At 32.0% G+C, this 17,155-nt stretch overlaps 1 protein-coding gene across 1 annotated transcript in view; it reads left to right on the forward strand.

Moving 5' to 3' along the window:
* LOC117176554 overlaps positions 1-17,155 on the forward strand; it is a 113,084-nt gene that overhangs the window by 85,829 nt on the left and 10,100 nt on the right. The window contains exon 2 of the mRNA XM_033366808.1: positions 7,930-7,979. Within this exon, the coding sequence (XP_033222699.1) occupies positions 7,958-7,979 (22 nt within the window). The 5' untranslated portion in view covers positions 7,930-7,957. The remainder of the gene's footprint in view (positions 1-7,929; positions 7,980-17,155) is intronic.

Here is a 17,155-nt window from a genome sequence, read left to right on the forward strand (position 1 = left end):
ATTCACTCTACTGACACTCTTTTTATTAACTATTTGCCGCCATACTTTCCTGTCCTGGCATACTTCTCTAGCTTCTTTTATATCCATGCATTTTTTCATGCAAGCTCTCGGGTTTCTGTGACTTCTTATGTCTCTTCTAAGTAGGGTCTCATTCACACATTCTAACCATTCTTTCCGCGGTCTACCTCTGGGCACGTTGCCGTTTACTTTACCTTGATACACTTGTTTTGTTAGTCGTTCATTTGGCATTCTCTCAACATGTTCGAACCATCTTAACCGATTTCTTTCCCATGTGTCTACTAGCGTCTCTTCTGCACAACATTCTTTTAGAATTATCTCGTTACTTACTTTGTCCATTAGGGATTTCCCGCTTATTATGCGCATGAATCTCATGTCAATTGCGTGAATTTTACTCGTATCTTTTTCTTGATAAGTCCATGTCTCGCTACCGTATAGTATAGTCGGTACAAATATAGAATTATGTATTGCCATTTTAGCTTTATTTGATATATTTTTACTTCTGATAAGGGGACCTGCTCTACCAATAACCTTCTTACCTTCATTTATTCGTCTATCTAAATATTATTATATATTATTATAATTATTATATTAATTAATTATTAATTAATTATATATCTTCCTAATAGATATTTCTCACCGATACAAAGCAAGAAATTATCCAATAGAGCCTGATAGGGCCCCCATCAATTTTTTCTAGACTACAATTTACTGTAGGAGCCCCATCTGAACCCTACATCATACAGAGACTTTTAAAAAGATTTCAACTTTTAAGATTTTCAACCATCACATTAGCATGATTTGGTTGAAGATTCAACAACTTGGTAAATATTTCAACAATTTGGTTGAAAATTAACTTTTTTTAAATCACATTTTTGGGTTTAATTTCTAGCATTTTTGTATATAATTTTCTATTAACCTTAAGATGTATGTGTTTTGTTGTAAATTCGTGCTTATTAGTACAAAATTAATCTTTTTCATCTCAAATGTTATTATTTGGTTAAAAATGCCTCTTTTTAGTTGGAAACTCAATTACTAGGTTGAAATTGGAACCAGTTCGATAAAAATCCATATGTTTCAAGATTCACCTTTATGGTTTAAGATTGAACTTTCTGTTGGAAATTAAATATAAATTTCGATTTTAAAGCTTAGCAATTCAGTGTTTCATATTGCATTCAATACAGTATTTACATCAATTTTATTTGAAAGAATTTATTCCAATGGAAATGACTGCAATATTTAGATTCTTAGAAGACCACACTCGGTTCAAATATCAATAATTTGTCGAAAAATACAACTTTTATTTTATTTGTTGAAAGTATTATTTAGAGTCAGTACCGACTTATTTATTTATATTAAATTGTTTTTCTTTTGAAATTGTACAATTGAATACGTTTCAGAACAAAAAGAGAACAGTTTGCCACATTAGTTTTCGTTTTCGAAATACATAACACATGTATCTGATACAAGTGTAAATATTCAAACGTCAAGGTCTCCTTTGTAGCAACAAAAAAATCATAAGAGCTTATATCTACCTGACATAATTTCGAGGTGAAAAAGAACTTTATGTTATCTAATTCTCTTAAAATGGAGAGATGACACAGTTTTGTGGATTATTTTGTTTAGCTTGAGAATTTATTAGGTTCTATTTTTCATTTAAACTATGGTTAGTAACAGGGTGAAGGGAAACGTCATTCGAAATAACGTTACGAACTTAGATAACATTTAGTTTAAATAAAAATTGTACTATTTGGTTAAAAATTTAATTATTTGTTTCAAAATGTATTTATTTTGTTAAGTCATCTTTTTGGGTCTAAAATTGGACTTCTTGGTTGAAATTTGAACTAGATTCTTAAAAATGCATTTTTTGTTTGAAGATACATCTCGTATGTTGAAAATTTGAAGGTTACATGTTTAGAAAATTATTCTTCTTGATTAAAAAATCATTTTTTTGTTTGAACTCTTTTGTTGAAAACATATTTTTCATTTTGTTAAAGATTCTTTATTTTATTTGAAAATTCATCTCTTTGGTTAAAAATCTAAGTGTTTTGTTGAAAATTAATTTTTTTTACTATGAAAAATTAATTATTTAACTGAAAATGTAACTATTCAATTTCTGTTGAACATTATCTATTGAAAATTATCTGTTTTGGTTGAGGATACAACTATTCTGTTAAAAATTCGTATTTTTTGGTTGAAAAATAAACTACTTCATTTTAAGTTAAACAACTTTTACAAAAAATTACTTTGTAAAATATTCTTCTTCTTGGCTTCAAAATTGAACAAATTGTTTGTAAATTGAACTATTTCGTTAAAAATTCGCCTTTTTGGGCTTAATTCAACATATGCAAAATTCTTTTTTTTTTATTAATTTTTATAATTTAAAATTATGACTATTCCATTTTTGATTTTAAAAAAATCTTTGTTAGTTGAAAGTTTAACTATTTTGTTTAAAATGCATCGTTCTCGATTGAAAATTAATCTTTTATAGTGGACATGCTATCTTTCTTAGTGGAAAATTTATGTTTTTACTGTGGAAATTTCATCCTTTTTGACTGGAAAATCAACTAGTTGGTTTAATATCTAACTACTTCTTAAGAAATTGCTACAATTGATTCATAATTTTAGTTAAAATTGATCTGTATAGTGAAAAAGTCGTCTATTTGGCGTACAAATTAAAGTAATTGGTAACAAATTCGTCTTTTTGGTTTAATTTAACAGATTGAATTTTTTTTTTCTTTTTGATTAATTTTTTACACTAAAAATTTTCCCGATTCCATTTTTGTTTTAAAAAAATTTTTCTTAATTAAAAATTCAAATATTTGGTTTGAAACTCAACTTTCTTGATTAAAGATTTATCTATTTGGTTGAGTAATCAAAGCTATTGTTAAAAATTCTTCTTTTGGTAGAAAATTCTTCATTTATGACAGAAAAATTTATCGGTTGATAATTCAATTGTCTTCTGAAAAATACGTCTTTTTCACTTGAAAATTCAACTATTTATGATCGAATTTTAATCTTTATTGTTTGAAAAATGCGACCATTTTGTCGAAAATGCACCTTTGTAGTTTGAAAATTCAACTATTTCGATAAAATCATATTTTATGGTAGAAAAGTCATCTTTCTTAGTTGAAAATTCAACTATTTTGATAAAGTAATATTTTATAGTAAAAAAGTCTTTTTTCTTGGTTGAAAATTCAACTATTCTAATAAAGTTATATTTTACGATAGAAAAATCATCTTTCTTTGTAGAAAATTTACTTTTTTTACTTGAAAGTTCTACTATTTGTTCACTGATGCAATTGTTTGGTGAAAAATTAATTTTGTTCTTGAAAATTCGTCTTTTTGGGTTGAAAGTTCATCTATTTTGGTAAAATATCTCTTTCAGATCATTATTCTTAATAAGCCACAGTTTTAAGAACAAGTTTTAAAAGTATCGCTTCGCTCACGAGTTTGAGCGCGCCTCGCGCGCGACGGTTGAATCTCGCGCTCGGACATAATTACACCTCGCGCTTCGCACTCGGATATTTATTCTTTGCATTTGAAATGCTTAAATAAATCTTTATCAAAAAGATCTCTTTTAGATGGTAATATTTTTATTCGTCTTCATATTCTGAATTGTCTACTTAATTAAGCATAGTCAAAGATTATAAAGATTATTCTCATAGTGACACTTGCGCTGCGCGCTTTATTTTCGACATACATTTGTAAACAAGTATTGTTGAATCTTTTTTTCTCATTTAATTTCGTCGTTTTCCACACATTTTTATTTTATTTTTTCATTTGCAGTGTTATTTTTCACAAATAAAACAAAAAGTACGCGTCCTATCAAGAAGTGATGCTTAATGAAATTGTAGATCTTTTTTGGGATAACAATTTTTGTCAATTCATCTTTTTTCGTATCCTACATAGTTTGAGCACGAAATGGAATTTTTGATTTTTCATTATTTTTTGTGCCATCAAAATTAGAATTTTCGATTTTTCAAGAAAATCCAAAAATTTATTATGATAATTATGTACGGCTTTCAAAAAGCAGTGTTCTGCTTCTCTTGACTTTTTTCATATCATGTGTTTTTTGGTTAAAAGTTTGGATTTTCGGTTGATTTAAAAAGTTTTGAACTTGCTATAACTCAGAGAATTTTCTTTTTATCGAAAAAAGTCGTAAGGATAAATTGTTTGCCGTTTTCAATACTATGAACATCCGTACATAGAATTTTCAAATTCAGAGAAAAAGTGGTCTCAAACATTCTCAAAATGCGCTCACTTTTTAAATTTTTATCAAAAATGGTTGGTTAACGAACTCGTCCTTTCGTATAGGACCTGAAAAAAGTGGGTCAAAGATGGTTTGGATCTGTTCAGTTTTTCGAGAGTAATCGTGTTTATGGACAGACAGACGCTATCATAAAAACTTGATTAGTTCAAAAACATAGTTCAAAAAAGGAATATATGTATACAGCTCAAAAAGGACCATAATTTTCAATTTTGAATATCTTCAAAATTTATTTCAGGGTTTATTTTTCAACACTGTTGACTGTTGACGAAGCTGAATTTCTTCAGATGATTTGGCATCGAATTGCGCAATAATATCAATAATTTCAGCCAACGGAAACGGATTATGAACAAAATTTTATAATTTAAAGGGAAGCCTCTCCTAACACTTGTGTGTTTTTACATTGTTTTCCTTTCTTAAGGTCATTTATAATCTAATGTAATAAACCATCTGTAGCATTTTTTGACGGTTAAATAAACATTGAAACATTGATAAGACCTTATGCTAACATGAGACAAATTTCGTCGCACTTGGGCATATAACGATTCTTCTATTACTTTCAAAGAATTTTTTGAGTATAGTACAAGTGTGGCATACATTGTTCTTGAAAAGCTACAAGTAAGTGGAAATTTATGTACATTCATAAAATATCTAATATTACTTTGGGGCTTTTTAAAATGTTTTCTTCACATTAATTTTAAGAAATAACATTTGGGTATAATTTGAGTTAGATATACATCCCAGTAATATCACGACCGTCTCGAAATTTTCAGAAAACTGTTTAAGACAGCTATTTTATACCTGTCAAAATCCGACATTTGATTTTCCGAAAAAAGAAATTCCATTTTTTCAATCGCTTTTCAAAGGTCGGTTTTCGAAAAAATACAAAAAAGAAATAATTATTATTAACTTTTTGTAAATTAAAGTTTTGTCACCTCTTAAGGAATGTTCAAGAAATTATTTCCTCCTAATAATTTAAAATTTTGAAAATTCCAAATACCCTTCTATTGTGCCCGGAAAATGTCCCAAAAAATGACAAAATAACAGTTTTATGTAAAATTGAAACTGAAGAAACGAATTTTTGGATAATTTTGAACATGACATATGACATTCTTTTCTCAATAAATGACCAGTTTCTGAGTAATTTTGAACTAATAAGAAAAGTTTTAAACAATTTTTATTTTTAAACAATCCTTTCTTCCCTGCAAATCCTGAAGAGTAAATATTTTTCAGGACAAATGATGCAGTTCATGAATGTCAAGAGTAATATTCCTTGTTTAACGTATTTGGTAATTATTCAAAAAAATTTATTTTTATAAACAATTTATCTCCTCCAAATCGTGAAAAATTATTTTTTTAAATAGAGTTTCATCCATCTCCACTTTGAAAAGGAGTAAGTGATAATAATTGTTTAAATAATTGCAAACTGCCTTTCACAAAAAAATATCATTCTGATCATTCATTTAGTGTGTGGTTAATTAATAAACTAACTTTTCACAGTTCCATGAAAAAAACTATGCAAAATTGAAGTTGTTTAATAAATTTTTTTAATTTCTTGAACAAAAAATATTATTTTTAACATTCATCAATTATATCACTTATTCCGAAAAATGGTAACTTATCACGATTTTTTAGAAAAAAATATTGTTTAAGCAAACAATAATTGTTTGAAACATTAAACATTAGTAACAAAATACACACTAGATTCGATAGAAAATGTTCCGGTTTTGTAATTCCTAGAACTGCTGATCATCGCATTTTCTCAGGGGGCAGGGCGAGAGACAGTTGAGATTCGCGCCTCGTTAGGGCCGCAGTACGCGGATTCATAGTCGAGTATGTTGCGCAATATTATGCACTTGAATTTTAAACGCTTCAGTCGGTCCTGTCTGCTTACGTTTCGAAGGTACTGATTTAGTAACAAGGCCAGTGCGAGGCGGCGCCTGGAATTTTTATTATATGAGACTTAGAGTGTATTTTGAAACTTGTTTTTATCGAGTAAAAATAATTAATGTTCAAATTTTTTAATACCTCTCTTAGCATACATTTTACATGAACTGCTATTTAGTACTTTTTGGGGCCTTTTCTGAGCGGAATACAACGAACTTAGGGGGGGGGGGGGGGGGGGGGGGGGGGGGGGGGGGGGGGGTAAAAAGTTAATTTACGAAAAATATATAATGAAATTTTGATACAAACGAGCATCGATAGATGTCCCAGTAATATCGCGACTGTCAGAAATGTCATTTTCCGGGGATTTTTTTTGAGTAACAGCATTTTTTCGAGAACCTGCTTAAATTTTGAAAAAATTGTTGAAAATTAAGCAGTTTTATTGCCATGTTTTCTCTCTTGACTGAAAATCTTTCTTCGTTGAAATCTCGATAATCTTCTTAAAAATGTGTGCTTGTTGGTTGAATTCAAATGTTTTTGATTTCAAATAAAAATATTTTTGTGTTAAAAATTTAACAAATTTTTTGAAATTTTAGCTATTCGTACATTGTTTATAATGCATTTCATTCGTTGCATATTTAACTAATTTGTTGCGATTTTTTTGGTTTAAAATTAATGTTTAAGTAGTAATTTAACTATTTAATTGATGGTTGAAAATGTATATTTTTTAGTTAAAGTTCGTGTACTTTATTGAGCATTAATATTTTTTATAGAAAATTAATCTTTTTGATTGAATTTTCGACTATTTCAGTTGAAGGTTTATCATTTTAGTTGAAAAAAGGAAATATTTTTACTTGAAATGCATGCGTACATCAGGAAAATATCTTTCATTTCAAATATTAACGTGCTAAATATGCACAGAAATTGAAATATATGAAGATGATATAAAAATTGGTTTTAATAATTATTTACATTCATGGACTTTAGGAACAAATTTAAGAAATGGTTTATTCTGTTTGAAGTATTATTTGTTTATTTAATTATTCGATGTTGATAACATATTTAATGAATTTCTTCTAACTTAATTTGTATCTGGAAAAATCTTGAGATACCTAGAAAAACCCTGAAATTATCAGACAACTTTTTCCAAGATTTAAGTAGACACCCTGGAAGGATGAGTTGAAAAATGATTGGTAATAATTAAAGCAGTAAACATCTTGAAATGTTCTGAAAATTTTTTGCACAATATATTTTCAGTTTTAATTTATAATAAATAAAAAGACTAAAAATATCCATGATCCAGTATAATTATGATTTGCAAAATTTCGTGATAAAATTAAGTGATGAAATGAAAGGTGTACTATGACTTTTAAAAGCTGTTTGAAACATTTGAGATAGAATACCACAAATAACTTGAAAATCGAATATGTAAGTATACAATTTTAACAACTTCGTCCCAGTCTTCACAACGTGCGATAACGTGTCACGATTTTACTCGAGCAACTGTAGCGACAGATATTTCTCAAACACAAAAGTATTCAATGCAGATTTCACTTTGTTTTATTAAACAAAAATTAGCTTTCATTACGGAAAAAAATGTTGTGTCGCAACCAAGTGATTTTTTTAGACAGTTAACGCTTAAGCTGCGATATTTCACAATTAGCTTGCTTTGTGAGAAATCGCGAGCGCGCGTCTGTATAAATAATTTTCTTTTATTTATTTGTACAAATCTTATATGAAATTTATTTGGTTTATAGATCGAGAACAGCCTAAACTTTCCTCAAAATGATTTATGCTTATAAGAATCGTAAGTAACAACAAAATTATTTAACATTTTAAAAAGGATACATCTGGTGTAGGATGGTCCAAATTATTATTAATTTTTAATTTTCATTCATAAGACCCGGAACTTTATTCACACTTAAAAAAGAATCAAAGTACTTTTTTTAGAAAAACATATATTCAAAGGTGCCATAATCTCCATGAAGTTTTACAAGTATTTCCCATAAAAAAGACGTTTTGTAAATTTTATTCAGAATCCTCAATATTAGGTGTATCGAGTTGCCCCTTAAATATTCACTGTCGAATTAATCATAGAAAACGAATTCAGAAATTACTTTTTAAACATCACCCCCATAAGTCTGCTTTATATGGACCCAAAGAAACCTCAAAAGTGAAACATTTGGTTTTGCGAGAGAGATGTTCATATAAATTTTTTAAACAATTTAGTATTTTTTTCAATAATATTGTCTTTGAGTAATGCTAGAAAGTTGTGGTTTTTTCTCGAATATTCAACATTTTTGTCCACTTTTCAGTCAAAGCGAGGTATCATTTAATGCAGTTTAACAAACCTAATTGTTTAAACAAATTATTATTATTTATAACTATATTCTCCTATATTAATGCTAGATGGTTTCGTTTTTCTCTGAAATTTTTAACTTTTTGTCGAATTTTCACTTAGTGAGTTATTGGTTAATGTCAAGTGAATGTGTGATTTAGTGAAATAATGCAAAATTAAAAAACATGATTATTTTTTAAATAAATTATTTTTCTTAACTATCTTTCTTTAAAGTAATGCTAGACAGCTTTGCTTTTTTTAATCTTCAGTTTTGTTTTGACTTTTAATTTACGAACAAATAAAAAAAGACCATCAACAATAATCATTTTGAAACTATTACTGACTTTTATGAAACTGAACAATTTTTATTCGCATGCCAAAGTTTTAAATATATCAATTCTAACAAAAAGGCTATCTTAAATTAGAGATAAAAACAAAGAATGAAAAAATTAGGATTAGGTGGAAAAAGTAGGTCTGAACATGACTTATCGAAATTTTGTTTTGAATTTCAACACGAAGTTTATTGCAAAGCGTAATACAAAACTTTGGAATCCCACATATTTTACTAACAGAAGAAAATTAACGTGAGATATCGATTTTATAAATATTAATTTTATTTCAGAGAAAATATATTTACAAAAAAGAAAGATTTTGTTCTCTAAGCGATTTTCTCTGATGTTAATTTATTATTTTTGCATAAATAAAAAGTCAAAGCAAACTTCAACATTTCAGAAATAACCGTAATTTTTTAGAAACTATCTGAGAGAAAAAGAATGAATAAATATTTGTTTAAATAATTATGTTTGTTAAATTGCATTAATTATTATCTCACTCAAAGTACGACGTGGACAAAAAGTTGAAAACTTCAGAAAAAACGGTAATTATCTAGCATTACTATAGGAGAAGAGAGTAATAAAAAATAATAATTTGTTCAAACGATTACGCTTCTTCAATTTAATTAATTATCACCTCGCTCTGAATAAAAGTGGACAATATTTGGTATATTTCAGAAAAAAACCGCTACTATTTAGCATTGCTATAGGAGAAGATAGTTATAAACAGTAATAATTTGCTTAAACAAGTATGTTTGTGAAATGACAATTATTATTTCGTCGCTTTGAGTGAAAAAGGACAAAATGTTAAATATTTAAGGAAACAGAAACTTTCTAGCATTATTCAAAGACAATATTATTACAAATGATACTAAATTATTTAAAAAATTATGTTTGTTAACTTGACTTAAGTACTACCTCACTCTAGATTATAAGTTAAAAATAAGTTGAAAAAACATATAATTATCAGTATAAAGTTGTATTTTATGTATAGTGAACATTTTTTATTGAAGAAACCACAAATAAATCATAATTAGTGGTAAAAACTTGCAAACCCCAATTTTTCACTTATGGGATTTTTTTGAGATCCTATGTAAAGCAGACTAATGGTGGTGCTATTGAAAAAATACATTCTGATTCGTATTCCATTACTAATTATGAAGAGAAGTATTGAGTTTAAGCTCTATTAACTTTGCGATTTACTTAATATTAAAGATTCTGAATAAAATCTACAAAAACGTATTTTTTTCTTGTGTGACGTACATCTAACTTCATGGGGCTTGCAGAATATCTAAATATAATTTTTTGCAACAAAAAAATCATTTATTTTTTTAAAAATTCGAAAAAATTCCCGTCTGAAGTGCATGAAAATAAAAATAAAATTTTGATGTATTTTTGGACCACCCTAGTCTACAGTCGCCCCAAATAATTTGCGTAGCTAAAAAAGATGGACAAGTCCTCCCCAAATTTCGGGTACCTAGCCAATTCTATACAAATATTTTTAATTTACTGCTTACCCCGAATTTTCGGGACGACTTTCTTTGAATTAATAAGAGAAAAGTTAGCATGATTAATCAATGATTAATTACAAAATGCCATTAAAATCTATTTAGGAAAAGTGAGCACACGGAATTTTCTATACAAAGTATTTTGGCCACATTTTTTTTCTGTGCGCGATAAAATTTGATTTATTTTTGGTCTTATTATAAATTTATTGCAATCACTAAGTTTTATGGGAAAGGAAAATTTGAGCCAAATGCCTGGAAAATCCCATAAGATTAGCATTGAAAATTTCTTGTTTTCAGAAAAACGAGATTCACGTTTTAGGGTTCATACGTAATTTGCGGAAGATTATCAGATTTGGTTGGATGGACCCCAAGAAATAATTTCTGGTAAATTTGTGGACCCCACCCCTCACAGGGCCCCGAAAATGTTCCATAAAACTAAAATGTACTACTTTTAACAAAATTGACACATACAGGCTTTATTTTACCCTTTTTTGCTATGATTCTTTTTATTCGACAAATTAAGAGTGACCCTTTGTTTTGAGTATTTTCAAATTAAAAAAAAAATCATTATTATATGAAGAGTGCGACATTGCAAATAACGGAAGTGGAAAAACCCGAGTTTAACAGAAACACAAAGAAGTGTCTAACTTGAACGCATTTAATTTTCAACACATAACAGAAAAATCGTTTGATTACTCAATCGTTTAATACAAAAGATATAAAAAATGAGGGAATTAAATTTTGAGGATGGAGCTTCTGCCCGAAAGCATTATAAAATAACATTTTTTGAAATAAACTTTCCAAAATTCTTAACAAAGGTTTTGTATCTATTTAATAAATATCTACTTTTTCAATTTATTATTATTGATTAATTATTTTAAACACTGCACTAAATTCTGATGATAAGTTATGAAAAAGATAACTTCCTTACCAGCACAAAAAAGGATATTACATTATATATTTTTGAAAAATTATTATTATATATTATATATTTTTATATTACATTAAAATATTATATTATAATATTATATTACAATATCATATTATTATGTTATATACTACTGTAAGACTAAGGGACGTAGAAACCGAAACACTACTTGCAGCTTTTACGCGACTTAAATCTTATCTGAGTGCCTGCAGCGCGACATACACAATAGCTAGTGTGTTGCATTTTACTGGCGCAAAACACTTAATTTCCAATTACAAAAAACAACTAAATAATATACGAAAAAATCTCTTGTTTCAATCTGACATAATTGTCTTTAATTTACGGGGTAAAATATTACATTACACATTTAATTCTTGTAAACATATTATGGATCTGACAAAACCCCTTATTCGTTTTAAGAGCCTTAAAGGCATGTGACACAGCCAAATACCTATATTACCGACCTCACTTTATCAGCTCACTGAATATTTTTCTGAACCTAAGAAGTTTTTTTGTAAATAAAATATCGAGCTGAAACTTTGGAAAATGTATTAGAGTACAATAAAGTACGTTTAGGTACTGCATTTTGGTAGGAAATTCACTGAAAATTATTTCATCTTTTTTTTTAACCTTGACATTTTTTGAACGTTCGAACTTTTTATACATAAAAGATCGATCTCAAACTTTGAGAAATGCAAGAACCGAAAGAAAACTACGTTAAAGTACAAAGCTCAATAATAAAAGATGTAAAAAAAAAATATTTCAACTATCAATTCCATCGGCATCAGCCGGTAACGTTGTACACGAAAATGCGAACCCTCTAGAGTCTCGTCTAGTGGCTGCCAGGGTTCGTATTTTCGTGTACAATGTTACCGGCTGATGCCGATGGAATTGATAGTTGAAATATATTTTTTTACATCTTTTATTATTAAGCTTTGTACTTTCACGTAGTTTGCTTTCGGCTCTTGCATTTCTCAAAGTTTGAGACCGATAGTTTATGTATAAAAAAAGTTCGAACGTTTAAAAAATATCGAGGTTCAGAAAAAAGATAAAATAATTTTTAGTGATGTTCATACCAAAATGCAGCACCTAAACATACTTTATTGTACTCTAATACATTTTCCAAAGTTTCAGCTCGATATTTTATTTACAAAAAAGTTCTTAGGTTCAAAAAAACATTCAGTGAACTGATAAAGTGAGGTCGGTAATTTAGGTATTAAGCTGTGTCACATGCCCTTAAGCTCTGTTAAATCGTAAAAGAGACACCTCTCCTGGCAAAGAGCAAACATCCCCTTTGAAAGAGTAACTATAAAAAATTATTTAAACAAATGGGCATTGTTAAAAAATTGTAAATGCCCTCACAACAAAGTGATATCCTTGGCATATCCCTAGGACATTTCGGCAGGATATGTAATATACACAATTTGGGCAATGGAATCAAATATTTCTGAAGTGCAAATTTATTAAAATATGAAGAATGCCTGAAAACATCAAGATTCGCAAACATTCATTTGACAAAAAATCACTTTGTACAAATCCCGAATATTCGGTTTCTTTCAAAATCCCATCTTAGTGTGATTAGTGAAAAATTATTACTTCGAATAATTTTCATAAACAATAACAGCCTACTTACAATAAAAAACCAGTCACTTTCTAAAAATTTTAAAGTTGGCTGTTGTTGTATCTGTAAAATCTAAATTGCTCGGTTTAGATATCGGACTTTTCAACGGCAAAATCAGTTTTTATCCTACACTGACAAAATTTTGGGCAAGCAGCTGTCTTCTTAGTGGCAACGCAGCGCCAACACGATGGTTGGTGTAGCGGCCAGGCCACATTTAAGTAAGCTATTACCAAACGTGCGAGCAGATCATTTCCCGTGTGTTGGGAACGCAGCAGACCCACAAAAAGAATGAAATTGCCCCACGAGTATAAACTATAACTGTACAACTCCGCGCGAAACTCGGCGTGGGGATTCCGTGCTTCCGCCTAACGGGAGCCTTACTGTACCAATACTGTTGGGACTACAGCTGTTCCAATGAGGGAACATAGCGTGCCCAATATGAGAGAGGATGTGTATCCAGTTGCAGGTGAGCAGCGCGCGACGCATTTGGTGTTCCAGCTCTACCACGTGGGCGAGTAGCTCGCCCAAAAAATTTTCAGTGTATATATAAAAACTCGTAACCTCCATTAGTAGCGTATGGGCGCTGAATCTTACAATGGTCAAGTTAATCACGTATTTTATGTGCGACTGGCGACATCTTTCTTCAACGTACAAAATCAATCGAAATCAAAAACTAGATTTCTACTTTTATCGATCGTCGATAATTATTAACGTTTTGTTTTTTTATTTTCACTTTCAATAACAGCTGCTATTTTTAATGAATTATTATTATGTATAATATTTAAATTTGTTTCTCATAATTCTTCAATCGTTACATTAAATTACTGAATATACTTTTCACCAGAATGTGGTTTATTCAATGTTACAGGAATAATAATTTAAAGTTTATGTTAAAATATAATTTTTTTGAATAATATAAAAGAATATTAAATTAATAGATATATTGTGAAATCATTAAGTTTAATAACCTTATGATATAAATTATAATGAAAAATGTTATTTGAATATAAAGTTATCGTGAACTTAATTAGAATTAAATGAATTTATTATTTTCATGTTCTAATTATATTAATGATTTAATGATTCGGTTCGGTTTTGATTCCTCTAGAATCAAACCGAAGGGCCTATGACAAAGCCACCGAACGCGTCCTCGGGTTGCGGATAGAGGGTCCCTGTACCAAGGGTTTCTGCTGAATATGGTTACAAAAATGAATAGGCAGTCGCGGACAATTGTCCAGGGGTGGTCCCGAAGGAATTAACCCCCAAGCGAAGGTGCCGAAAGCTGAATGGCACCTGGGTGAGGTGTCTAAAACGGTGACTCTGGGATACCGGGCGACCTCTCAGAGTACGCAGCCTAATCCTTGCATGCGGGGCTCTACAAGGATGGACGAACCCCTTTCCCTAGCTTCTCGTGGAACCAACAAATGAAAGCACCAAACATAGTTGTAGTAAGTGTGGTTCAAAACAACAGAACGCGCAGGGCTCACGACAATGGGTCGGCCAACAATGCCGACCAATCTATAGCTGAGGGAGCCAATGAAAATGGATTCAATGCGATGGATCGGCGGGATCTCGCGACCTTTGGGTGGACGGAGTGATTGAATCACGACTTGCTACAGTGCTACGATGCGAGTGTGGCCCCTGAACGAGGTTACATGACATGGCTGCATGCTCTGTGGTGCGAGAAACACCCGAAGCTATCGCACTTTTCGCAGCAACGTCTGCGAAATCATGCTGAACTACTCCATAAAAGGGGCTATATAAGCGGAACGCCTACTCTACCACAGCAAGAAAAAGCCGGCAACAGAGAAAGAGAGGCGACACTAAGACCAACCGCGGACAGGCATCCAATAGATAAAGAGCGATACTTCACGCCCCGGAGAAACGTCAACTTGCCATAAACATAGGCGGGGCAAGACAGTCCGCGTCCCGCATTCAGTGTGTGATTAACTACATCACATCTGGCAGGAATTTTACCGCTAAGGTTCGAAAGTTCGCGCGCGAACTCCGGACCCGTTATCACACACTTAACAAGTCAAAGCTGCTGACCATCAGGCAGCATATTGTTGAGAGAATACGGATACTATCTGACGCTAAGAGAAGTCTAGAGCGGAGGGAGAGGTAGGTCAGAGAAAATCAACAGTTTCTCTCTGACCCATCTCGACTCTTCCAAGACCCTCCAGTTACTGTCGAACACCCACCCAAACCAGAGGAGGTCGAAGTATTTTAGAGAGAAGTCTACGAAGTTCATTATAGACTGGACGAAGACTCAGAAAGTATAAATAGCTTCAAGGAGTTATGTGTTGCCCTCATAACACCTGATCAAGAATGCCCACCCATCACTAACGAGGAGGTGAAAAAAGTATTAAGAGGGATGAAAAACTATTCCGCACCGAGACCAGATTGTATCAAAACCTTCTGGTGGAAGAAGATTTCTTCAACCCATCAGCATTTGGCCTGTATTTTCACCTCATATTTGAAGTCGGAAGAGCCAATTCCAGAGTGGTTGGTGGAAGGGCGCACAATAACCCTGCCGAAAATAGGCAACTTAGCTGACCCGAAGAATTACAGGCCAATAACTTGTCTGAACACACTTTATAAGATATTCACAGCTATCCTAAATGATACGATTGTTCGGGCAATTGAACCTGTGTGGCAAGAAATGTATGAACAACAAGGCTCAAAGAAAGGCGTAGACGGATGTCGGGAGAACCTGCTCATCGATCGATGTGTCTGCAAAGATGCAGCATTCTACCAGCGTGACCTGTCGATGGCCTGGATTGATTATCGGAAAGCTTCCGATTCGACCTCCTATAGACTTATCATCTGTCTTTTGGAAATCTTAAAGGTTCATCCGCAAATAGTTTGGTGCATAGAGAGATTGATGCCGCTTTGGAAAACCAAATTTACTATCTCATCTGGATAAAATCGTGTGACAACTAACAAGCTCACCTTTCATAGAGGTTTCTTTCAGGGCAACACCATGAGCCCACTCCTCTTTTGCCTTACATTATTGCCACTATCTCTTGCACTTCGCCATTCCGACGGGTACTTGTGCGGCAAACCTGCAGATCGAAAGTACAAGGTCACTCATGTATGTTACATGGACGATCTTAAGATCTATGCTAAAAACGGAGAGCAACTGCATCTAGCTCTGGGGATTTTCGAACGATATACTAAAGAAATTGGAATGGAATTTGGTTTAGACAAATGCACCAAGGTTTATTTGAAGCGAGGAAAACTTAATGGCATCCCTGAAGATGCTGAGCTCGTTGATAGAAGCGCCATACGACACCTTTGCGCTGGAGAGACTTATACATACCTGGGCGTGCCACAGAGCCGCATTCAGGATGTGACATCTATAAAGGATACTCTCCGAAGCAGATACAAACGTCTCATCCGACAGATTTGGTCTTCCGAACTGTCGGCGAGGAACAAAGTATCTGCAACGAACATGCTTGCCGTCCCGGTACTACTCTATTCATTTGGAGTAGTTCCATGGACCAAGAACGAGCTCAGATCCCTTGATATCGGGACAAGAAAGTTTATGCACATGAACAAAAGCATGCATCTTAAGTCTTCCGTTCCGCGACTGTACATCTCACGCCATCAAGATGGTCGCGGAATATTGAGTCTTGAATGTCTTTACAACAGGATTATTCTGGGTACAGCACATAGAGTTGCAAATGGAAAAGACTCTCTTCTTAAAATGATCAGGAATCACGAAGAAGTGGGCAAAGGAGCGTTTCTCTACAAAGCAGCGGAGGAGGCTGCTAAACCACTCGGACTTGACTTCAGTATTAGGGGTGAGCAAAATGCATCAAATCTTATCTATCTCGAGTACCCACTCCTGAAAGCCCGGATTAAGAAAGCACAAGAGGAAAACTTTCGTGAACAGCTCCTTGATAAGAGGATGCACTGTATCTTCCACAGAAATGTGAAGGATCAGTCAATGTCTTGTGAGCTAACGTTTGCTTTCCTTAAATCGCCCGGATTGAAGTCTGGTACGGAGGGTTTCATTTTTGCATGCCAAGACGGTGTCATTACCACGTTAACATACCGTCGCCACATTTTGAGCCAAGACATTCCCGATGATAGCTGCAGGGCGTGCCATGCACACCCCGAGCATTTAGTTCACATAATATCTAGTTTGTCTATCCAAAAATAATTACGCGATGTTCTATGGGGGAGGCAAAGGAGGCGCACTAGGAACTGGTTTTCTTATAAACAAGCGAATTTTACAAGCGGTTACTGAT

This window comes from Belonocnema kinseyi, chromosome 7 (genome assembly GCF_010883055.1).
Source record: "Belonocnema kinseyi isolate 2016_QV_RU_SX_M_011 chromosome 7, B_treatae_v1, whole genome shotgun sequence".
Taxonomy (NCBI): domain Eukaryota; kingdom Metazoa; phylum Arthropoda; class Insecta; order Hymenoptera; family Cynipidae; genus Belonocnema; species Belonocnema kinseyi.